General features: G+C 53.3%; 1 protein-coding gene across 2 annotated transcripts in view; it reads right to left on the reverse strand.

Moving 5' to 3' along the window:
• The window catches only part of PKD1 (polycystin 1, transient receptor potential channel interacting), an 82,599-nt gene that overhangs the window by 46,888 nt on the left and 10,290 nt on the right, over positions 1-25,421 (reverse strand). For both annotated transcript variants that reach the window (XM_064390079.1, XM_064390078.1), the window contains exons 2-4: positions 2,143-2,214; positions 1,604-1,675; positions 96-265 (exon numbers count right to left, since the gene is read on the reverse strand). In XM_064390079.1, the coding sequence (XP_064246149.1) occupies positions 96-265; positions 1,604-1,675; positions 2,143-2,214 (314 nt within the window). The remainder of the gene's footprint in view (positions 1-95; positions 266-1,603; positions 1,676-2,142; positions 2,215-25,421) is intronic.

Here is a 25,421-nt window from a genome sequence, read left to right on the forward strand (position 1 = left end):
GATTAATGAGATTAGAACTGCTCACTGGAGGTCTGAAGAGGCCCCTGAGCCCACCAGCCCCCCTCAGCCAGCCCCACCCCTCAGCCTGTCCTTACCACAGGTGCTGTTGAGGAACAGGACATCGAAGAGGGACAGGTTGGCCACCTCAGGGGGGTGGGCACACCTCGTGTCTGATGCCTCGAGGACTCTCACTTTCCTGTCTTGCACCCAGCGGGGCAGCCAGGACAGTTTGCAGTCACAAACAAATGGATTCCAACTTAAGTTTCTGTCAGAGGGAGATCAGAACAAGTTAGGGATTAATGTGACATGTGCTAAGCTTTAATTACAGCAGTGTGCAGAGCCCTCCCTGCTCCCATCTGTGCCACTCCACTGAAAGGCTTTGGAATAACTGGGAGAGGAGTTAATGAATAGGGAATCAAGCAATAATTAACGTGATTTTTCTAGAGGCTAGAATTAGGCAAGTACTCCAAGTACTTTTTTAACTCCACAAATAATTGTTGCAATTAGAAGCAAATGACAGACACAATCATATATCTAAAACAATCTGCCATGCACAATCATATATCTAAAAAAATCTGCCATGCAAGAGCCCCAGGGTATGAGGGCAGCCTCTCCTGCTCGGGGAGACTATTTACAGCCCCATTAAAAACAGCTAAGAGAATAAAATTCATCTATCAAAAAAAAGAAATGCAAAGTCAATGATAATGTTTCCATGCAGCAGTTCAGTGAAAAGAGGGAAACTTTAATTGCAGCTAAGCTTGATCCAAATGACAGCCTTCGGCACTCAGCTGTGAGCAGGACAGAGCTGGGGCTGGGTGTGGAGCTGATGCCAGCAGGGCTGGGTGCTGGCAGGGCTCAGCCCTGACCCTGGGCTGAGAGCACCACTCTGCCACCAGGCTGAGCAGGGACAGCTCCCTGGGCCCCTGTCCTTCCAGAGCCACCTGGGAGCCAAACTGCAAAGCTGGGAGTGCTCTTTGTGCCCTGTCCTCAGGGACAATGTGGGGCTGAGCTTTTCTCTCTGGCCAAGAGGGCTTGCACAGGGTTAATTAATCCTGTGGCTCACCCAGAGGCAGAACTGCCATTTGGGCTGTGACTTCAGGGATCCCTCCTGGAAATGTGTGGCTTCCCCTCACCTCCCTTCACTTAGCATCAGAAGACCTCAATTGAAAATCAAAACCTGACAACTTGAATCCCTTAAGGACAACCTCTTCAAGTGACTTGGACACCTCAGCCAGGACCTCCCAGGCTGCTCCAGGGCCAAGGTGTGACCGTGCAAACAGCACAGTGTGACCATGGTCAGAGACAGGAACCTCAGCAGAGCTGCTGTGGGAGAGAAGCCAGGAAGACAAGAAGGCACAGCAGAGGCTGGAGATGCCAGGAGACAGAGGCAGAGAGCAGGAAGAGGTCAGGACTGATGGACAACAGGACCCAGGAGCAGCACACAGCTTGAGGAAGGGACTGGAGACACCCCAAAAAGCAGCTGCTTGGGGGGGCAGCTGCCCAACATCTCTCCAAGTCAGCACAGCCTCCCACCCAGCAGGAAAGGAAGGGACGTTTCAAGGAAAGGTCTGAACAAAGAACTGGGAAACAAAGATGAACTTACATTTCACTTAAATTAAATAAATTATCAAATATTCCATCTTCTAATGTAGAAATCTGGTTGTGGCTTATATCTCTGTAAAAGACAGAAAAGTTCATCAAGTTAGAAGCAACCTCCTTGTCAGTGCAGCTTTTCCCTGGCAGGGTGGGCAGGCCCTGGCACAGGTGCCCAGAGCAGCTGTGGCTGCCCCTGGATCCCTGGCAGTGCCCAAGGCCAGCTTGGATGGGGCTTGGAGCAATCTGGGATAGTGGAAGATGTACTTTAAGGTTCCTTCCAGTGCCAATCGTGATAATTCTGCTTTCTGGCCATGAGCTCCTCTCCATCCAGCAGTACAGAGGGTCAAATCCTGGAGGGTCAAACCCTGCCCAGCTCCAAATGCCAGTAATTCCCAAATCACTGGAGTGATTTGGCCTCAGGGAGGGAGCCCATGGGCAGGACCATGGGGGCTGGGGAGATGAGGAGGAGCAGGAACAAAGCAAAGCAGTGCAACAGAGCCAGGGCTGGGGGCACTGGGAGGACTGGGGGGAACAGCAAGTACTTACAGCTTTGCCAGAGAAGTCAGGCTTCTGAAGAGCTCAACATCTAAACCACTGATCCTGTTATTGGAAAGATCCCTAGGGAAAGAAATAAAACCATTTTCAGCCTTCGTTCAACCTGCTTTGTCACACCTCCATTACCAGAGCTCAGAAGAGCCTCTCTCCAAACCCCAGCCAGGATCCTGACTGGAAAAGGGATGTGTTGAAGGCAGAGCATTTTTCCCAGCCAAAGAAAACACCTTTCCCAAAACCATAAAGCATCTGCTGCTCGTATAACCTGTAAAAAGAGATCAGGAGCCTCAGGATGTGCCCCAGTGTGCAGCACACCTGGAGCAATTACACCATGCCACACGTGGTACTAAATGTGATGCACCCTCTCAAAAGATACTCAAGTCTAATCTATGTTCAAAGAAGTCATTAAGAAGTACTTTAGACTCAAGTAGTAATTAACTTAGAGAAAAATTTATGATGAACTTCCAAGTGTGTTTCTGGTGCCAAAGCCCTGATCAGTAATTACACAATTGATGCGTCAACTCCACATTTTAAACATCTTTTTGTCTCTCTTTGGAAAAGCTTAAAATGGAAGAAGAAGTAGCAATAAAGAATATTTTCCATTTGAAATCAGGACAGATTGTCATTCTAAAAGGAACACTGCTTAAAAAAGTCTCCAGTTGCTCCCAGTAACACCAACAGCCTTCAGCTCTTCCAAACCAAAGTGTCCCTGCCCAGCCCAGCTCTCTCCTCACGCAGCATCCTCCTCCCCACATTTAAATGTCACTCAGAGAAGCGAAAGTTTCGCTCATCAGTCTCCACTTGTTCCCAACAAACTTCACTATTCGTTTTCAGAAAAATCTCCTTTGGCCTAAACTTCCCTTCAGCAGCATCCAAACACTTCCTGCAAGCCCCTGTGATGGTTCTCACCCTTCATGGGCTTCTGGCTGAGCTCCCAGGAGAGCACAGGGCTGGACACACTCTGCCATACTCCTTTCTCACCTTTTTTCCTACAAACACCTCCCCTCACTTCTCCTGGCTGTCTCAGCTGTTATTCCTACCCCTTAATCAATTATTTCTTGGTTTGATCTGACATTTAAACTTCATTTATCCAAATGAAAAGAATTCTGCCAAACTGGCAGGAAAATGACGTACGATTCCAGGAAACTGGGGATAAGTGACAGGGATGGATGTCTCTTTAAAAGGTTTATTTTCCCTGATTTTGCTGCCTGGGAGTTATTTGCCAAGCTGAGAGCAGATTCAGAAGAGTTCACCAGCAACACCAATACAGAAGTCCAAGAAATGTGCAAAATACCAGCTCAGTAAATCCATTAGAAAAAGGACATTAACAAAAATATGGGGATCAGAGCAGCTGGGACAGCAGGGCAGGAGCACAGAGCATCCCTGGCTGAGACCCCTCTGCACAGGGACAGCAAAGCCACCCCCAAAGCTGCTTCCAGCTCCCACTGGAGGATGAGCACAGAGACAGCTGGGACTGGAACCCAGGTGCTCCAGCCAGGACAGACCCTCCCAGGGATGCCCCAAATCCACCTCCCCTGAGCATTTCTGTACTCTGAACCCCCTGTCCCTACTGCACCTGCGTGGGGAAGGACCAGACCTCCAACCAGCCACCCTAAGGGAGACCAGCACAAACATTTCCCTTCTCCTCTGAAATACCTGGAAGTCGCCCATTTGGTTTTCAGGCAGCACCCCCAGTCCAAGGACAGGAAATGGGAGTTTCAGCTCAGATGCCTTCCTGCTCCTCGCCCAGACAAGCAAACCCTCCAAAACAAACCATTCAGCTGCTACAAAAACAGGGCTCTGCCATTTCCAAGAGCCTCTTCCAAGGTGTTCCTTGGCTGCAGGGGGAGCGAGGGGCAAGGGGAGCTTGGAAGGTGTCAGACACTCGGTGCTGTCTTTGTGCTGTGTCTCACGGCTGGAGAGGGCTCCTTGCTGTCCTTTTACAGGAGCTTGGCTGGCATCCTGCACACTCCAATCCCAGATCAGGGAGATGAGCTGAGCTCACCCCTCTGACCACCCTGAGCCTCAGCCCGGTGTGCAGAGCTGCTCCAGGGGCTCAGCTCCACAGGCTGCACCCCGGAGGCTGCAATTACCCCTGGCACTCTGCCACCCCTCCACAGCTCAGAGGTGCCCAGGATCCCCAGCCCTTGGCTCCCAGCTGTCCCCCACACCCACAGACCCTGCTGGGCTCCACCCCGGCCAGGCACCCGCTGGTACCCACAAACCAGGGTGACTCCCTTGCTGTTTGCTTGCCCTCGTGATGCCATGAGGAACTGGCATAAAACTCCTCAGTTTCACCCTCCCTGACCTCCTGGGTGCAGAGGAAGCAGAGCTGAGGTGACAGGACAGCTGGGACAAGTGAGGAGTGGTGGTGGAGCTGCCCTCTCCCACTGCTCCCTCTGCAACAGGCATGGAAAATCATCTTGTGCCTTCCTGGCACGGGAACCAAGCTGGGCTGCAGAGAAAAACCAAACCAGGAAGCACTGAGCAATAAAAGCCAAGGCAAAGGCTGGGACAGAGCTGAGCCTGGCGGCACCACAAACTGCCACGAGTGTGTTTTCCCAGCCCACTGCCAGGCAGAGGAAATTCAGAGCAGGTTCGAGGCAGAGCCGAAGCCAGCAGCAAACAAGGCTCTGCATTGACATTCTCTGCACACACAGCCTGACGCCCTCCTCGTGAGGGGAAGGGAAAATGTCCTTTCCTGTCGCTCAGGGACTTTGGGAACACGCTGTGCCTCCTGGAGAAGAGCAGCCACCAGCCACAACTGCTCAGCCCTGCCTCAGCATCCACAGCTGTAAGATGGAGCCATGCAGTGTCATTCTGTGGGACATGGGGCACCAGAACTCACCAAGCTACAGCACAGGACTCAAACTGTGTCCCTGAGAGCTCCCCACACTGCCACGTTCCACCTCCAGCTCAGGGAGAGAGTCAAACACCCTGGGAAAGGGAGGTGGCTCAGTGAGGATGGTGAAGCTTTGGGAAATAAGGGAATATTCAGTAATGAAGGCGTCAGCCTGAGCCTTGGGAGCCTCCAGCTCCATCCCAGCCCTGCCAGCACTCCCTGTGTGATGCTGGTGCATCCCTAGGCTGTCATACCCACAGCCCAGCTCAGAGAGCCTGAGGTGGATCCACCAGCCCAACAGCTGCCCAAGGACTTGGGGAATTCTGGGGGAATTTCCTGGGGGAAAAGGCACCAAGAACTGGCTCCGTTCTCATCTCCCTGCAGCAGCGCTGATGGAGGAGGGAGGGAACAAGAGGACTGAGGGCAGCAGGAGGGAGCAGGAGGGCTCAATGTCACCCTCTCCATCCCTCTCTGATGCCCAGCAGCCCCCTCAGTGCCAGCCCGGGGGTTATTCCTGCACACTGCCATGGTTTTGGGCACTGCTGTTTGCTCCCTCACTCCACAGAACACACAGGGCTCGGCGGAGCAGGGGCTGCCAAGCCTGATGTCACGCTCCCATTATGTCATTTGTGGGCCCGCTCTGCCTCCATCTCACAAAAAGGGAGGGAGGCAGAGCGAGGGCAAAGCTTCCCCAGCCCCTCCGGAGCAGGGAGCCCTGCCAGAACAGTAATGGGAAAAGCATCCAGAGATGGAGAGGCGTCTGAGGGAGAGGAGCCCGTGCCCTGGGGCAGAGCACGGCCCAGAGCAGCTCCAGGGCTGAGCCACCTCCAAGGACGAGGCTCCTGTGGGGCACCAAAGCCCCAGAGGGGCCAGGGAAACACAGCACAGCCCAGCACTGCTCCCATTTCTGACCCCATCACGCTGCCCCTGGATCCCTGGCAGTGCCCAGGCCAGGCTGGACAGGGCTGGGAGCACCTGGGACAGTGAAAGGTGTCCCTGCCATGGCAGGGCTGGCACTGGGTGGGCTTTGATGTCCTTTCCAACCCAAACCATTCCAGGATTCTGTGAGAAGCCAGGCTGCACCGTTCCACACCCTGTGACCAGTGGGAACAAGGGACACAGGGACACAGGGACATGTGAGATGGCTGGTGAGACTCAGAGAAGCTTCCAGAGCTTTCCATCCCCTGCCAGACCCACAAACCGCCCCAGAGATGCCCTGCACAGCCCCAGGGCTGCCTCCCACGTTGCCATGGCAAACACTTGCCTGTCTCCAGGAACAAAAGGCAGCACGGAGCTGATCCTGCCTGACACACAGAACAGACTTTGAGAAAAGAGCAGGAAAAACTCTGTGTGCTTTTGCCTGCACGAGCCAGGAAAAATTACAGGTTTTTGCTGATCAGATTCCTTTTTTCCTTCGTCTTTTGGCTTGCACCTCTCCAAGGAAGCAGAGCAGAAGCAGCAGCACTCGTGTGCAGAGGTGATGATAGAGATTATTTCCGCAAATGGTTCTGGAAATGTGAATAAGCACAGATTTTCCTGTGTGCTGGGCACAGGGAGCAATGCTGTGGTCCTGCAGCAGGGCAGGGACACCCTGCCTGGCAGGAACAGCCTCACAGCTCTCCTGCACCAGGAGCTTTCAACACAGACAGGAGGGAACAGCTCATGGAGATCCTCACCCCGTTACTGCTTTCAGTCATGCTGAGCAGGGATTTTCCACAGCAAAAGGAGTCCAGCTCCACCACACATCTCCCCCAAGAGTGCAGCCCAGCACCAAGAGGGGCCTTTCCCTGGTGGCAGGCAGCTGTGAGCACCCTCATCTCCCCGAGGCTGTCACAGCACCATGACAATTTATTTGTTCACTCTGAATTTATGAGTTTCAAATGCTGGCCCAAGCCCTTGGCTCTCTCCGAGGAATTTGCCCCAAAAGCCTTTTTCACAAAAATGCAGCTAAAAATGGAATGCTTTTCTTCCTACAGCAAAATCCTGATGGTTGATAAGAAATGCAAGGCGAGATGAGCATCTCTGCCATGCTCTGTACAGCCTGTGCTCTGAAGAGAGCAGAGCCCTCACAACAAAACCCTTGGATGGGCAGCAGCAAAGCAAGGCCGGGCCACAGCTCAGCAAAGGGGCTCTGAGGCTGAGCTGAGAGCTCGGGGCACCCCAGGTGACACAGTCCCTCTGCTCCTGTCCTGGAGCAAACGCAGGAGCTGAGGCTGCAAACACGGCAGGACGCACAGGCAGGGCACCCTGCCACAGCCAGGGGGTCACAACCCCATCCAGGGCACCCTGCCACAGCCAGGGGACCCCCAGCACAGCCAGGGGTCACAGCCATGGTCAGGGCATCACAACCAGGGCATCCCAGCCACAGCCAGGGCATCCCAGCCACATCCAGGGGGTCACAACCATGGTCAGAGCATTGCAACTGCAGCTATGGCACCCGTGCCACAGTGGGCATCCCAACCATGGCCAGGGTGTCCCAGCCACAGCCAGGGCATCCCAACCACATCCAGGGCACCCCTGCCACAGCCAAGGGATCCCCAGCACAGCCAGGGTGTCCCAAGCATGGTCAGAGCATTGCAACCACAGCTGTGGCACCCCTGCCACAGCCAGGGCACCCCAACCACAGCCAGAACATCCTCACAACAGCCAGGGCACTCTGCCACAGCCAGGGCACCCCAGCCATGGACAGGGCACTGAAAGCACGGGCAGGGCAGCCCCAGCAGGGGCAGGAGCAGGGCTCCCTGCAGGTGGGAGCTGTCTGCAGGGCCCTGTGCTCCAGGAGCAGCTCCTCACAGCCCTGCAGCTCCTGCAGGCTTTCCCAAACACGGCTGTGGAGCCCAGCAGGGCTGGGGGCTGGAACAAGGGCACCTGTGACCTCATGCAGGACGTCACGCTCTGGCAGGGCTGTCCTGGAGCCATGGCACCGTGTGCTCCATCCCTCCCATCCCAGGGGCTGCGAGGGGGCTCCCAAAATGCAGGACCCACAGCTCAGCTGCTCTTACAGGTCATCCTCACCCTGAGCTGGTTCCACCCCTGCATTCCCAACTCCCAAAGGTGAGGGGGGCACTGGGACATCACCAGGGAGCTTGGGGAGGCCAGGAAGGGGCTGCAGGAGGACAGGGAGGGGGACACAGGGATGGCACCGTTCTGAGAGGTCCCTCCCACCTCCTGAGCCAGCTGAGTGACCTGGAGCTGGCACTGAGCAGGGCTGGCACCGAGCAGGGCTGGCACCGGCCGTGCTCCCTCCCTCACTGTCAAGGGGTGCCTCCATGTGGCCCAAAACAAGGAGAAACCTCAGCCCTGTGACACCAGGGCAAAGATGGCAAGAGCAGGGAGCTGCAGCAGCAGCCCAGCTCTGCAATCAAGCTGATGTCCATAATTAGCGCCGCACGTAAACGAGCTGTCTGCAGCTCCAGCCAGGGAAATGTCAGCCCTGCAAACACTCATCTGTCTCATGGAAAGTCTGCAAAGCGACCAGAGATGTGATAAATCCAAGTGTCTTCCCAGCACACGTGGCACAGCTCAAGCAGATCCCACGGCAGCCCAAAGCCAAGTCCTTTCCATGCAGATCCCCACCTCTTCCCCAAAACTCCTCTGCTCCACGTCCTGTGTGCCAACACACAGCAATGCCAGTGCCCAGCTCTGCTCTCCTGAAAAGCCAGCACGTCCCCAAGCCAGCCTGCTGGGAGCCCAGGAACATTTGATTTCACCATAAAAAGGGAGCCCTCTGCAAGCTGTAATTTAGGGATTACACAGCTGAGCCACTCAGTGCTTAATCTTCCTTACACAAAGTGAAGAGTTTTCAATAAATGTTTAGGTATTGCTGATATTAACTCACCACTGGGACAGGGAATGGCGTAGATAATCTTCGTATCCTGGTTTTTTATGACTCAATTTGTATTTAGTTTGTAGGTGAAGCTCTTCCTTGGACAGCTGTCCTCTAGGGATGTGAGAAACAGTAAAACCCCAATGCTATTTAGCCCTAGCACTGTAAATTCTGCAGTCCACAGGCAGGGCTCACAGGGGGCTCGGGGTAATGCTGGACTGATCACAGGGATGTGACACTGAGCTGACAGGGGAGTGGAGCCAAGGGACATGGAGAACTCCAGGAAGCCTCTCCAGAGCACACATCCCATCTGCAAACACTGGCAAAGGCTGCTCCTTGGAAACCTTCTGGGGAATCTGTGTTTTGTACCCCAAAAGGAACAGGGGAACAATTTGGGCATCACTGACACAGAATGAGATTCACAAACCAGGCACTGCCTGACCCTCCAAAACACAGAGAGACCTGTCAAAACCTTCATGGCACTTCTGAGCCGAGCTCAGAGCACAGCCCAGCTGAGAGAATGTGAGACTGATAAGGCAGTATCAGATCAAAAGCCACTTCTTCAAACAGCTGGGAAATAGCTCTCCCATTCCTCACACAGAACAGTCAGTGCGTTGTCAGGCACCAGCAGCACAAACAAAGGGAAAACAAAGCCTCAAGCAGCAAAACAGCCCTCACAGGGGATCAGGGAGTCCTGGAATGGTGTAGGTGGGAAGGACCTTCAGGATTGTCCAGTTCCACCTCCTGCCACAGGCAGGGACACCTTCCACAAGGTGTTCCTGGTGGAACAGGATGCTCCAAGGGTGGACCAGGCTGCTCCAAGCCCTGGAGCTCACAAAGGATTGGGGATTTAGGAGAAACAGCAGCAAAGCCTCTCATGGCAGGTAAGGCAGACACACAGAGGGTCCAGAAACACAGCAGAGCCTCATGGCAAAGCCACCAGGTGGCTGAGGGACAGTGCCACCACAGCCCTGCCACTGCTGGAGCAGCACAGAGCTGAGCAGACCAGGAAAGGGGTTTGGCCATTTCCCCCTGAGTGCTTTGCAAAGCCTGAGCTCCACGTGCTGCTCCCAAATTCCCAGCCCACAGCACCTGCAGGCACATGGAGCACAGGGATGGGGATGGCACCAGCCTGGCTCCACCCTGACCTGCCAGGACCTGCCTCAGTCACAGCCTCCCACTGTCCCTGTCCCCAGACCTGCACTGTCCCTCCCAGGGCAGGGAACACCCAAACCTTTCCCCTTCACAGCTGGCAGTCCCAATCTGATCAGCCTTTAGCTAACAGCCCACTCCAACACCTCCAATTTTCCACGTTCCTGCTGAGGAAAAACAGTTTTGTGTCTATTTTAGCCCTGTCTGTCACTTGATTTTCACCTCCAATAAGTTCTACCAACATTTCATTGAAGAGGCTCCCTGTTTCAGGCTCTCACCAACATCCTTCAGCTCCAGCATGGGATGTTCCCTCAAAACACTGGTGGGGAAAAGGAGAAGAGAAAGGAAAACCCACTCAGGTCCAGGCCTGGCAGAGCGTTGTCAGCAAAGGAAACCAACTCTGAGCAGGATTTTGCAGCACAGCCTGTGCTGGGGAGCTGATGAGCCTCTTGACTTATCTTCCTCCCAGAGGGAAAACTCACGGATTTGGGGCTGTCAGATTAGTACTTGATATGTTTAAAACCAGCCCAAATTAAACTTTGGTGCTGCCCTGTGATGCTGAGCACAGCCCTGAGCCCACAGCCACTGCCTGTGACAGAAAACCCCCAGAGCAGGAGGGCTGGGAGCAAAAGCAAAGACCCCCAGGCCCGGCCAAACCACGGCTGCAGCACGACCCAGGGGTGCTTTACCTGCAGCCCTGATGTCGGGGCTGCTCCCCATGGCTTATCCCAACAGCTCAAACACTTCCATGGCTTATCCCAACAGCTCAAACACTGCAATCCTCAGGTTCCACTCAGGTTCCACACAGCTATTCCTGCACCAAGCCCGAGCAGGCAGCTCCCAGCCTGCCACAGGATGTTCCCATCTCACATAAAGAGTGAGAATCATTGAAAGGTTTGGGTTGCAGCAAACTGATCTGGTGGGAAGTGTCCCTTCCCATGGCAGGGGGCTGGAACTGGAAGGCCTTGAGGTGTTTTCCAACCCAAACAATTTTGGGTCAAGTCTATCATTCTATGAAACATTCTAAGCCAATATTTAATCCCTTTAACATCTGTAGTGTTGACTTTTTTCATTCCAATGTCACAAATACATGTGACATTGAGTCAAACTCAAAAGCTTGACTCAGAATTCAAATTCTGACTTCTTGCAGAAATCAGATGTGTATTACATCAACGTCAGCATCTTCTGCTCCTCCATCTGCAAAGTTACTTAAAGGGCAGAGGTTTGGGAGATGTATTTTCCATAAGTGGATTTTCCACGTTGACTGCCACTAATTACACCATCCCCTTTAATTTTTAGCTAATGCCATGCTAGGCACAGCATTGATTCTCCCTGGGACAGAAAATCAGGACACTGGGCTAATAGATGTTTGTACCACCCCATTTACCTTCTGTTAACACTGGCACCATGTTTGTTTTGATCCAGTCCCTGGGAATCTCCCTAAGGCCCAAAAATCCATTAAAAGTGAACATTAATAGCCCAGAGGACTCTTCAGCCAGATCTTTTAAAATTCTTGGATGCAAAATATCTGAACTTGCTGGTTTAAGAAGGTCTAACATTAATAGCAGCTGTTTAACATCCTCCTCGGTTACTGTTGGAGTGGAAAGTGTTTCATCATCCTCATATGATACAAATACATCACCTGGCTTTTTTCCAAAGAGAAAACAGAAATATTTACTGAGCTGTGCTGCCTTTTCTGTATCTTCATTGATAATTTGACCATGTTCATCTATTAAGAGACCAGTATCATCTAACTCCTTTAATTCCCAATATACTTGAAAAACTCTTTACTCCTCTCAGCCTTGCTGGACAGAGACTTTTCCTTAACATTCTTCTGCTCATCAGTGTTCAATGGGCCTGAGCTGAGCCCACGCTCACCACAACCAACATTTCTCTTTTCTATCTTGTATATTCATTTTCTGTACGAGCTTCCACTTCTCCTTCAGGCTCTCACAATGCCAGAGGCAGAGTTTTGAGCATCCACAGCTTCTCTGGGCAACATGTGCCCTGGAAGTGTTTCCACCACCCTCACAGGAGGAATTTCTCCCCAGTATCCCACCTAACACTCCCTGTCTGGTGTGAAGCCATTCCCCCTCGTCCTGTCTCTCCCAAGTCCCTCTGCAGCTTTCCCTGTGCCCATGGCTGACCCTTTAAGGCTCCTCCTTAAGGCCCTGATGCCCCAATGTTTTGTTCTCCCCTTCTTTGCAGTGAGGACGATAAGGAAAGAGAAAATTAGAGAAGTAAAAAAAATTAATGCTCTGCTGCATCATCCTATTAAAAGAGGACCAGCCCTACCACATATCCCTCAGGGATGGTTACAGCCTTCATTTGAAGCTCCTTAATTTGAAGCTGTTCCATAAAAAGCAATTTTCAGTCTTCTCCGCTCTCCACGCAAACTATTTTTTGTGCAATTAAACCCCATTTTCCCATTTTCTCTAATTCTGGCACATCCACAGCAGCTGCTTTGTCCTTGACATGCACAACCCTTGGGTACCTGTGGGAGGTTAATGATGGAACCCCAGAATGGTTTGGGTTGGAAGGGACCTTGAACTCATCCAGCTCCAATTCCAACACCTTCCACTACCTCAGGGTGCTCCAATCCCTGTCCAACCTGGCCTTGGACATTTCCAGGGATGGGCAACCTGTGCCAGGGCCTTGCCACCCTCTGAGTCAAGGATTTCTTCCCAACATCCCATCTAACCCTGCCCTCTTCCAGTTCAAAACCAACAGAATGGTTTGGGCTGGAAGGCACCTCAGCGACCACGTCATTCCAAGCACCCAGCCAGCCAAAGCCTTGCACAACTCCTCCAGAAATCAGGAATACGTGGGACTGTGTAGGACCCCCGAGGGACCCCTCTGTGACCATCCCAGCCCAGCAGAGCCCGGGTTTCCATGCCCAGGCTGGGAGCCACGTGCCCGGTGCGGGTGCAGCTCGTGGGCCCCGTGTGTGTTTGTTTGGGATTTTGTGAATAGGGCTGCTCAGCACGCCGAGTCCTCCCCGCAGGGCTGATGTGTTAGAGCCCATTGGCTCCCTATTCCCCGAAGGAAACATCTGCACATTCCAGACACATTCTGTAACGGGAGTGAAACCCATCCTTGAAGTGAAATTTTACAGCCTCCACAGCGCAAAATAACGATCGCTGGCAAGGGCCAGTGGAAAAGTAATGTTTAAAATATTATTACAGGGAAGCGGCTGCCAGAGCCTCAAATTAATCACTTGAACGTGTCTCTGGTGCGTTATGTAACGCTGGGCCAGCTCCTGCCCAGAGCACAGCCCTGCTCCAGTCCCATCCCACTGTCCAGCTCTGCTCCAGTCCCATTCCAATGTCCAGCCCTGCTCAGCCCCATCCCAATGTCCAGCTCTGCTCCAGTCCCATCCCAATGTCCAGCTCTGCTCAGCCACATCCCTGTCCAGCCCTGCTCAGCCACATCCCACTGTCCAGCTCTGCTCCAGTCCCATCCCACTGTCCAGCTCTGCTCCAGTCCCATCCCACTGTCCAGCTCTGCTCAGCCACATCCCAATGTCCAGCTCTGCTCAGCCACATCCCAATGTCCAGCTCTGCTCAGCCACATCCCAATGTCCAGCTCCCCTGCCCTCCCCCAGAGCCAGGACAGAGCCAGGCTCCCACTGCTCCCACATTTCTTCCAGGTGTCCAATTTTTTCTTGTGCTAGAGGAAATCCCAGGAGAGACAAGGACCAGGGGTGTTTCTCCATCCCCTCTGAAAAGCAGCATTTGTCACAGCAGCAAAAGGAGCTGCTTCCCACTGTGGTCCTACAGGTCTGCTGGTTAAACTGGTTTGCTGGTTACACTGGTTTGGTGGTCTGGCCGTGGGGCAGGTGACAGAACAGGGACATTGTCCTCTCCTCGTGCAGTGATCACTAACTGGCAGGATAACAGCGCAACTGGTGTCCAAAATAAAACTCAAAACAGCCTCTGAAGCAAGGCAGGAGCACGGACAGCAGTGGATGCAGAGCCAGCTCTGGGGAGGAAGGAAGGAAACGCCTGGCAGCCTGAACCAGCAGCAGGAAGGGAAGGAGTGAAGTGAGTCCAGCAGTACCAGGGAGAATCCTGCAGGCCCTCAGCAGGGATGCTGCCCCAGCAGAAACCAGGGCAGAACTCTGCTGTCCACCAGGCTGAAGGTACCAGAATCTCTGCTGGTGAGGATGTCTCCATCCCTGCTGCTCCACAGCGGATCCAGCCCTGCCAGGTGCTCAGGGCTCAGCCCAACCCGTGCCCAGTTTCAGCCTCCCTGCAGGAGCAGGGGCAGCAGAGGGGCTCTGGTGGCAGGTAGCTCTGAGTCCTGGGTGGTCTTTGTGCAGAAGTTCCTCCTGAAGCTTGAGATAACAGCGTTTCCAGGAATCCATGGGAGAAATCCAAGTCACCGTGTAGCTGTAAACATCTCTCTAGCACAAAGGCTCCATAACTCAAAGTCAGGCCCACAAATCCCTACTGGAACAGAAACACTCGAGGAATTCCATAAGCAGCAGCTCTGGTTGATGCTCAGTGCTGTAAATCAGAGGGCAGGGCAGACCCCAGAGCCAGGGACAGACAGAGCACAGGGACCTGGCCTGAAGAGGCCAAAGGACAGGCCTCCCTAATCCCCCTGTCTGTGCTGACATGATCCGAGCTCCCCAGCCTTTTTCCAACGTGCTTGTTTGGGTTGGAGGGCTCTGCTCTCAATGTTTTTGCAGCATGTTCAGTATAGAACCTTAAATATCTTCCTTCTGAAAACAAAACCCAATTAGAACCCAATATAGAGCTGCTGGTTCCCGTACAAAAGCCATTTGCATGTTTCTGGCATTAATAATGTGTGTGGTTGGGCTGCTTCCTTTCAGCATTACAAAGTCTTCTGTGATGCAGTCAGAATATTTCTGCTGATGTTCAGAGGCCCCAGAGCAGGTACAGAGGAAAAGGAGCAGCTTGCCTGGGCCTCAGCTGCCCCTCTAGCAGAACAGGTCTGGGAGACAGAAAACCATCTGATTCCTGCAAAGTTCATAGAATCCTGGAATGGCTTGGGTGGAAAATGAAAAAGAGACCATCCAATTCCACCCCCTGCCATGGCAGGGACACCTTCCACTAACCCAGGGTGCTCCAAGCACCTTCCAGCCTGGCCTTGGACACTTCCAGGCCTCCACACCTTCACAGGGGGGAATTTCTTCCCAATATCCCACCTAAATCTACTCCTCAGAGTGAGATCACGTGCAGGTGATGCACATTTCTGGCTCTCTCCAGTGCACAGAAGCCTGCTCAGGTCCTCCTCTGGACCCACCCTGACCAGCAGACCCATGCAGGCATCCACCCACGTGCTGTACACTAAAATATCCAACAGCCCCTGGAAATTCCAGGGATTCAAGTGACACAAGTGACTCCTCAGCAGTGACACAGCTGGAATGACACGAGCCTGACCCCACAGCCAGGAAGGGTCTGGATCTCCTGGGTTCAGCAGGACTCGGACATCCAGTTCTACCCATTCCTTTGAAAACCTGAACTCCAGACAGGAGAGAGCCAAAACTTTAACGTGATCTGCCTGAGAAGAGTTATTGTCCACGCTTCTGCCAAGTATCAGGGGCTGAGAAATCCACTCTGCAACATATCTGGAGGTATGGGGTGGAGACCAAAGGACAGATCCCTGGAAAGAGCTCTGGAAGAATGCTTCAGGCTTCTCCTGGAAAGATGCAGCTGACCTCCAGATAACCTGCTTGCACTGCTCCCCTCAGCTCAACCCTTCCCCTTGGCCTGGACTGATCTCCACCTGTCCAGAGCGACAGGAACAATTTACCTCTGACCTCTGGTTCGGTCAGACCCTGCTGGGCTTGGCTGTGCTGGCTGGAAAAGAGCTCCTGTGCAGCTCCTGTGCAGCTCCTGTGCAGCCCTCCAGCATCTACAGAGCCTGCTGTGCCCCAAAGGGCTCGTGCTGCAGCTCAGGGGACACGTGGGGCTCTAGAAAGAGCCAACACGGGTGTGCTCCTCCTCAGGGACAACGAGAACCTCCACGCTGCCTTGGGGCAGGACACAAAGGCTCTGAGCCTCCACCCTCCCCGGCAGAGCCAGGCCTTGTGTGGCACCCAGGTTATCCACAGCTGTGGGCAAGTCACACGTGCTCCAGGACAAGGACAGCTTATCTCCAGAGCATCTTTTTAACCCAGCCTCAGCAGAAAGAGGAGGAGAGCACAGCAGCCATTCCACAGGCTGGAGGAAGGAGCCCCAGCCTGCTCCTGGTGGAAGCAGAGCAGGCACAGAGCTGGTGCTGGACCCACATCCCACTGCCACGGGGAGCTGCTGCTGCTGCAGGCTGCCCTCCCTGCTCAGCCCGGGGAAAGAGAGTCTCCCTCAAACAAAAAACACAATCCAGACTCAGCTGCAGTGTCCCAGGCCAGGCTGGACGGGTCGTGGAGCAACCAGGTCTAGCGGAAGGTGTCCCTGAATGAGATGGTGTTTAAGGTCCCCTGCAGCCCAAACCACTCCGTGATTCTGTGGTTTTTCTCTGAGGAATCAGAGGAAGGATAATTCCATTCACTTCAGACTACAGGTCCTGTCAGGGATCTGCTAAAGGGAGGACCACCACAGTGCCTATTCCCTTCTCTCACAGGACCAATGCCTCTAATCCTTTTAGAAGAACATCATTATGTGGAATAAACTGTCTAGAGGAGAAAAATAAAAGCTCTTGCAACTCTGCTAATCTTCTTAACGATTTAATACCTGCAAATACTACTGGGAGGTATCCATATCCTGATCCCATTAAACACTGCTGTACAAAACATCTCACACACTTCAGCATCCTACCGTGGATCTTGTTTTCAAACAAAGCCAATTTCTCTGGAGACCAAGCGAGGGTTTCTGATCCCACCAGTTTTAAAAGACCTTCTGAAGGCCTGCCTGGGGGATTCCAATCAGTCCTGGCACGGCTCCTCCAAAGAGTAGCAAAGCTAAACAGGGTATGGCTGTGACTGCAGAGACCTCGGTGCCAGCACAAACACACAGCCTGGCCCACTCCCCCCTGACAGCAGCAAAGGCACGGACAGCTGTGATTCACAATCAGCATTCCCCTTCTGCTACAGCCCCCCTTTCTTTAATTGTTCCACCTCTCTGGCAAGCAGCTCTTCCCTGCCTTTTTGTGACACTTTTCCCCCTGATTTCTTCATCACATTGAAAGGACAGGGCACATCCCAAAGTCTCCTGTTTGATTTCTCCATCTGCCATGGGCTGGTAAAACATCCCAGCCTGGGGTTCAGCCAAGGCTGGCCATTCCCTTGTATACGGGACCAGAACAAGGCTGGAACACTCCATTCCTTTGGAGAACTCAGAGTAAGGCTGAGGTGGTTTCATGGGACTTGTTTGTGATGGTTCTTCTCTTTTTCTTTGCATGTGCATAGCCAAGAGACATCTTCCTATTTACAAATATGTACATATTTTTAAATATATGTAAATATATGTAAATAAATATATTAAATATATTAACGATATTAAATATATTAAATTGTTGCCTACTCCCCATACAAGCACATGCTGGGACTGACACTGGTACTGATTCTTCCTCTTAGAAATCTTTTCTTAATTAGCCAATTTAAATCTTCCTCAGCTCAGAGTTTTTCCAAAGTTCCCCAGCACAGACCCTGTGTTGATTCACCTGAACTCCAGGTGTAAGTCCAACACCCAAAGTCCCCACACATCACACGGTTAAAAACCCACCAAGAAAGGGAAAATGAACCATGAGAGACCCACCTGGAGCTGACACAGACATCTTAAAAAAGACAAATTCACACCCCTTGGTTCATGGAAGTTTTCCCTACAGTAAAACAAACTGATTTTGTTGTTGTTGTTTTGATTCATGCTGGTTAAAACAGAAGCCCAAGGCTGAGCCCCCTCCCTGGCACAGGGTGACTCAAACACAGACAGTGCTGGCTGAGGAGCCTCTGGGGAGGCTGATGCTCCACTTCAGGTTCAGGTAACTGCCTTGGACTGTGCCAGTTCAATGATTAAATCCAAAATTACTCTTCCCTATTCTCCAGAAAGCCACGAGGGTGATTGTGTAAGAGGGTGTTCGCGGCGCACACAAACCACCAGCAAATCTGCTTTGTTTAAAAGGGAAAGAAGAGCAAGGAAACACCAAGGCAAGGCCAAGACAAATAAAATGGCACAGACAGAGTGGCCCAAGGAGCCAGGGCATGCAGGGTGCCCTGTGCCCAGCACCAGCCACAGCTCGGAGCCCTGCGGGGACTGGAGGGCTCCCAAAGCAGGCTTGGGACACCAGAGTGCAGCCTGACCCTCCTCAGGCTCCACAGACACTCTGGGTAAACATCCTCGGTAAACTTTGGACACCGCAGCAACGTCAAGAAGGATGACACTCATAAATCAGCAGGAGAATTTGCCCAGCTGCCCCAGACACAGCATCGCTCTCAGGATTTGCAGCAGACACTGAGTGAAGCTGCATCTTTGGTCTGATGCTGAGCCACCCTCTTGCCAAGGCTAAAAATTGCTGCATGGCGTAATCACAAACCGAGGCAGAAGAGCGAAATAATAAATTTCATTCCCATATAATAACAAGTCAGGTTTCCATAGCACCCCTCTTCAGATCCAAGAGGACATTGCTGACTCGCCTCACTGCAGCAGGCTCCGTGCACAGGGCTAGGGAGCCCACACAGCCACTGCCCTGAGGGCTGTCACTGCTCTGTGTCACTGCTCTGTCACTGCTGTGTCACTGCTGTGTCACTGCTCTGTCACTGCTGTGTCACTGCTGTGTCACTGCTCTGCCACTGCTGTGTCACTGCTGTGTCACTGCTCTGTGTCACTGCTCTGTCACTGCCCTGTCACTGCTCTGTGTCACTGCTGTGTCACTGCTCTGTCACTGCTCTGTGTCACTGCTGTGTCACTGCTGTGTCACTGCTCTGTGTCACTGCCCTGTGTCACTGCTGTGTCACTGCTCTGTGTCACTGCTCTGTCACTGCCCTGTCACTGCTCTGTGTCACTGCTCTGTCACTGCTCTGTCACTGCCCTGTCACTGCCCTGTCACTGCTCTGTGTCACTGCCCTGTGTCACTGCTCTGTCACTGCCCTGTCACTGCTCTGTGTCACTGCCCTGTGTCACTGCTCTGTCACTGCCCTGTCACTGCCCTGTCACTGCTCTGTCACTGCTGTGTCACTGCTGTGTCACTGCTCTGTCACTGCTCTGTGTCACTGCCCTGTGTCACTGCTGTGTCACTGCTCTGTGTCACTGCTCTGTCACTGCTGTCACTGCTCTGTCACTGCTCTGTCACTGCCCTGTCACTGCTCTGTGTCACTGCCCTGTGTCACTGCTCTGTCACTGCCCTGTCACTGCCCTGTCACTGCCCTGTCACTGCTCTGTCACTGCTGTGTCACTGCTGTGTCACTGCTCTGTCACTGCTCTGTGTCACTGCCCTGTGTCACTGCTGTGTCACTGCTCTGTGTCACTGCTCTGTCACTGCTGTCACTGCTCTGTCACTGCTCTGTCACTGCCCTGTCACTGCCCTGTGTCACTGCTCTGTCACTGCTCTGTCACTGCTCTGTGTCACTGCTCTGTCACTGCTGTCACTGCTGTGTCACTGATCTGTCACTGCTCTGTCACTGCTGTGTCACTGCTGTGTCACTGCTGTCACTGCTCTGTCACTGCTCTGTGTCACTGCTGTCACTGCTCTGTCACTGCTCTGTCACTGCCCTGTCACTGCCCTGTCACTGCTCTGTCACTGCTCTGTGTCACTGCTCTGTCACTGCTGTCACTGCTGTGTCACTGATCTGTCACTGCTCTGTCACTGCTGTGTCACTGCTGTGTCACTGCTGTCACTGCTCTGTCACTGCTCTGTGTCACTGCTGTCACTGCTCTGTCACTGCTCTGTCACTGCCCTGTCACTGCTCTGTCACTGCTCTGTCACTGCCCTGTCACTGCCCTGTCACTGCTGTCACTGCTCTGTCACTGCTCTGTCACTGCCCTGTGTCACTGCTCTGTCACAGCTGTGTCACTGCCCTGTCACTGCTCTGTGTCACTGCTCTGTCACTGCTGTGTATCTGCTGTGTCACTGCTCTGCCACTGCTGTGTCACTGCTCTGTCACTGCTCTGTCACTGCTGTGCCACTGCTGTGTGTCACTGCCCTGTGTCACTGCTGTCACTGCTCTGTCACTGCTGTGTCACTGCTGTGTCACTGCCCTGTCACTGCTCTGTCACTGCCCTGTCACTGCTCTGTCACTGCTCTGTGTCACTGCCCTGTCACTGCTCTGTCACTGCTCTGTGTCACTGCTCTGTCACTGCTGTCACTGCTGTGTCACTGATCTGTCACTGCTCTGTCACTGCTGTGTCACTGCTGTGTCACTGCTGTGTCACTGCTGTCACTGATCTGTCACTGCTCTGTCACTGCTCTGTCACTGCCCTGTCACTGCTGTCACTGCTCTGTCACTGCCCTGTCACTGCCCTGTCACTGCTCTGTCACTGCTCTGTCACTGCCCTGTGTCACTGCTCTGTGTCACTGCTCTGTGTCACTGCTCTGTCACTGCTCTGTCACTGCTGTCACTGATCTGTCACTGCTCTGTCACTGCTCTGTCACTGCCCTGTCACTGCCCTGTCACTGCTCTGTCACTGCCCTGTGTCACTGCTCTGTGTCACTGCTCTGTCACAGCTGTGTCACTGCCCTGTCACTGCTCTGTGTCACTGCTCTGTCACTGCTGTGTATCTGCTGTGTCACTGCTCTGCCACTGCTGTGTCACTGCTCTGTCACTGCTCTGTCACAGCTGTGTCACTGCCCTGTCACTGCTCTGTGTCACTGCTCTGTCACTGCCCTGTGTCACTGCTCTGTCACAGCTGTGTCACTGCCCTGTCACTGCTCTGTGTCACTGCTCTGTCACTGCTGTGTATCTGCTGTGTCACTGCTCTGCCACTGCTGTGTCACTGCTCTGTCACTGCTCTGTCACTGCTGTGTCACTGCTCTGTGTCACTGCCCTGTGTCACTGCTCTGTGTCACTGCTGTGCCACTGCTCTGTCAGTCTATTAAAATCCATGTATTTTAATTCTATTCAGAATCATCAGACATTAAGATATTTTTGTGAAGCAACCTGGAGCCCCAGCTCCTACTTTCAGCTGAATTTGAGCAAATAAAAATTTGCATCTGTTCCTTGTGTGTTGGGCTGCTTTTTTTTTTTAATTTCCTGCTGTGTGAAACAGGAGGAGCAATAAAATCAAACCCTTGGAAACAAATGACAACTGTTTAATGGAGTAAAAAGAAATCCCAATACCATCCTGTGCTGTTTATGCCACAGCTACTCCACGCACAGCTGCGTACACAGGTAGAAGAACAGGCTCCAAGTCCAGACTTCCTCACTTTTATGGGTTTAAATTGGATCCCACTCAGTGTTTAAGGCCATTGTAACACATTCTGCAGCATGACTAACACCAACTGAGTTATTTTTCACTCACATCTGAAAAATTCCTGTGCCTGGTCCCATGGTAAGTGGCTCTACATCGCACATCTTTACCCCTAAAAGAATCAGAAAATACACCCAGTCTTTGTCCTAAAAAAAGTGGTGGGTTCCCACGTCTCTTGGAATCATGACATTAAATTATAATCTCTACTTCTTCCTTCCCTTCTATTTTGCTGAAATCCCTTATTCCTCAGTACCTCCTCAGTGAGACACAGATGCTGCCAGGGGTCTCCTGCATGGGAGTTCAGGCTCAAAACACACAAGGCACCAGCATTTGGCCTTCTTTTGTTTCTTTTTAATCTCCAGATTTATGAGAGGTAGTTGACTCACGTTTGGGCTGGCAGAGCTGGACTTTTGTACGTAATTGCATCCTTGCTATTTTATTAATTAAGATAAGTTCTCTCACTTTTGATTGAGTTGTTGGGGATTGATTACTGTGAGAAAAACACAGATCTTTCCTGGGTCTCAGGCAGGTGAAAGTGCACACTTCCTTCTCCAGGGCCTGGCCCAGGCACCCAAAGGGAAAGGTGCAGATATACGAAATATCCCAGCACTGCTCAGCTCTGCCAGATCATCCAAGCGTCTCCTCTCAGAGGGGAGCTCCACCCTCAGCACAAGGCAAGAAATCCTGCACACACCAGGGCTACTGTGAGCTGTTAAGTGTGGTTTTGCTCCACATACCCCCATTTCCTTTCCAGCAACAGCACCAGAAAAAATACTGAGGAGAGAGTTTGTAGCTGAGGAATTCAGTGGATGATTAACTCCATCCTACCTATTAACCAGTGCCTCCGTTCCCTGCTGCCTCCTGGGAGCCCCAGACTGGGCAGCAGAGCTGTGCCAGCACCTGATCCCCACGGAGCTCAGTCCCAGGGGATGAACACGGCTCTGCCTCTGAGCTGGAGCTCATTAAGAGCAGCAATGATTAATCCAGAACCCCAGCACAGGTCTGGATAAAACGCTGCTCCCCTTGTCCCACCACTGAACCCTGCTGCCTGCAGGTCACCACAGAGGGACCTGCAGGGACACCAGGGGCAGGGCCAGCTCTTCCAGGCAGGCACAGGGATGCAGTGAGCAGCTCCTCACCAACCCACACCCCAGCCGTGCTGTGGCACCCCGGGGATGCAGCTCCACCACCCCAAGGATGCTCCAGGGGCAGCTGGATCCCTGAGCAGCCCCAGCCCATCACCTCAAACTTCAGGACCTCCATGTCACACGGGCCCCACGTGCCAGCCCACGTGTGTGTCACACTCTGCTGCACCCCAGAACACAGGAGGGGCTGGCACACAAACTCCCTGGGTGACCTCAGGCACTCCCTTGCCCCGGGCAGGGAGCTCCTACAGCCTCACCCAGCTGGAAGACAGGAAGGGGAGGCTCAGGTTGGACATCAGCAAGAACTGCTTCATGAAAGGGCTGTCGGGCAGTGCAGGGGGCTGCCCAGGGAGGTGGTGGAGCCACCATCCCCAGAGGTGCCCAAGAAATGGCTGAGGACATGATTTGTGGTGGCCTTGGCAGTGCTGGGGGAATGGTGGGACCCAGTGATCTTGGAGGGTTTTTCCAGCCTTAACAATTCTGTTATTCCATGATTCTCCTGCCACACAGCCAGAATTAGGACTCCAAGAAGTCAAAAGAAGTGCACAAGTGGATCTGCAGCCAGGAGGAGGACTGGAGCTGTCCCTGCCATCTCAAATCCCAGTGGGAACACTGAAATGCAGCCACACTCCTCCCAGGAGCTGCTGCCCTGCACTGGACACAACTCTGACCTCCAGGCTGGGGCTGGATGTCTTTGTGCAGGAAACTGATGGGTCTGCCCTGAACAAAAAATACAAGCTGGGCAGAAAATGAAACTTTGCTTCTTTTTCAGATGCTTTAAAACAAAATCAATGGTTCTCCAGCTGTGGGAGCACAGTGGGACCCTGCTGCTCCAGTACTGCCACTCAGGATGCTCCCCCAGCACAAAGCTGTGTTTGAGGATGAGGAAGAAGAAGCTGAAGCCCAAGCAGGGGTGGGAAGGCAGGACCAAGGGTACCAATGAACCTGTCAAAGTGAGCCCACATCTCCATTTTGCTGCCCTGGTGCTCACCTTGCTCAGGCTGAGGATTCCCCTCCCCAAGAGCTGCAGGGGATGTTGTACTGCCTCCCCACGAGGATGGCAGAGCAGCGGGCAAGCAGGAATGGCACACCCGGGGCAGCCAAGCACCGAGGCACTCCACAAGCACCCAATTCCCATAAAAACAACCCAATTCAATGAAGCCTCAGCCCCACGGCTCAGTCAGGGATGCAGAGGAACCCTCAGGGGAGAGGGATGCAGAGGAATCCTCAGGGAGAGGGATGCAGAGGAATCCAGGGACAGGGATGCAGAGGAATCCAGGGAGAGGGATGCAGAGGAATCCTCAGGGAGAGGGATGCAGAGGAATCCTCAGGGAGAGGGATGCAGAGGAATCCTCAGGGAGAGGGATGCAGAGGAATCCTCAGGGAGAGGGATGCAGAGGAATCCAGGGACAGGGATGCAGAGGAATCCAGGGACAGGGATGCAGAGGAATCCTCAGGGAGAGGGATGCAGAGGAATCCAGGGACAGGGATGCAGAGGAATCCAGGGACAGGGATGCAGAGGAATCCAGGGACAGGGATGCAGAGGAATCCAGGGACAGGGATGCAGAGGAATCCAGGGACAGGGATGCAGAGGAATCCTCAGGGGAGAGGGATGCAGAGGAATCCAGGGAGAGGGATGCAGAGGAATCCAGGGACAGGGATGCAGAGGAATCCAGGGACAGGGATGCAGAGGAATCCTCAGGGAGAGGGATGCAGAGGAATCCTCAGGGAGAGGGATGCAGAGGAATCCAGGGAGAGGGATGCAGAGGAATCCCTGAGAGCCCAGCCCACACCAGCAGGGTCACACTGAAAACAAAAGCAGGAGTTGTGCTTCCCCTGCTCGTCCAGCCCTTAGACAACACTGCCCCCAGTAGCTGGGCTCTCCTCCCAAGCCAAGGTGTGCACTGCAGGCCAGCACACAGGGAGGCTCCTGCTGGCCCTGCTCACTGCCCCCACGGCTGCTGCAGCACCCAGCAGCTCCCAGGAGCTGCACAGCAAGGCAGGACAGGGAGCAGCAGCTCCAGGAGCTTCCCCTGCTCCGTGGGACCAGAGGAACTGGGGCCAGGCTGCACAGGGAGCTGAAGGTGCTGATCAGAGCACCCAGCTGTGAGAGGAGGATCCAGAGCTGGGCTGCCCAGCCTGGCCACAGGCTGGACTCAACGAGCTCAGAGGTGTTCTCCAACCCAAATGACCCCGGGATTCCATGAAAAGATCCTCTGGTGACTTCTGGAATGTCCTTCCCACGCAGCCGGAGTGGAGCTGCCCCAGGGGAAGCTGTGGGTCCTGCAGGAGCAGGGTGCTGGGAGAGGAATTTCCAAACTCCCCCGGCTCTCCCTGAAGTTATGGGATCAAGCAACAGCCTCGGATGTGTCTGGCTAATCCACAGGAAGACAGAGCACAACAGTGGGCTCTGCTGGCTCCTTTGAGAGATCTGTTGGCCAGCTGTAATTAACCCTTTCATTGCTGCAAAGACTAATTGATGCCAGAGAGAAATATTCCCTCCTGACTGGCTGCACAGCACGGGGCACTACGAGCAAAGCAAAGCAAAGCCAAGTGAATGCCACCTAAATCTGTGGCTGTAGCAGATGCCATCTGTGCATGTAATCAGAAATTCAACTACCCAAGGCCAGTGGCACTGCTACCCTGACAGGTCAGTGTCCTGCAGGCACTGGAAAGGCACAGAGCTTTCCAAGTAATGGTTAATTACTGATGCAGGGAGTGCCAGGAGGGCTTTGGGGTCTGGCTGCTGGGCTACTGAAGTTATTGTGCTGTATAAAACACAAACTCAGGAGCCAGTGATGCTCCTGGCACTCCCTGCAGAAAGCAGGGTGTGCCCTCCCTCCCAATTAAACCTTGGGAATTGTCTTGTGGCAGCCCAGCAGAACCTCGAGTGCCACCCAGAGAGCTCCAGCTTTGTCCCCACGGTGCTGCTTGACCTG

This window comes from Passer domesticus, chromosome 15 (assembly GCF_036417665.1).
Source record: "Passer domesticus isolate bPasDom1 chromosome 15, bPasDom1.hap1, whole genome shotgun sequence".
Classification (NCBI taxonomy): Eukaryota; Metazoa; Chordata; class Aves; order Passeriformes; family Passeridae; genus Passer; species Passer domesticus.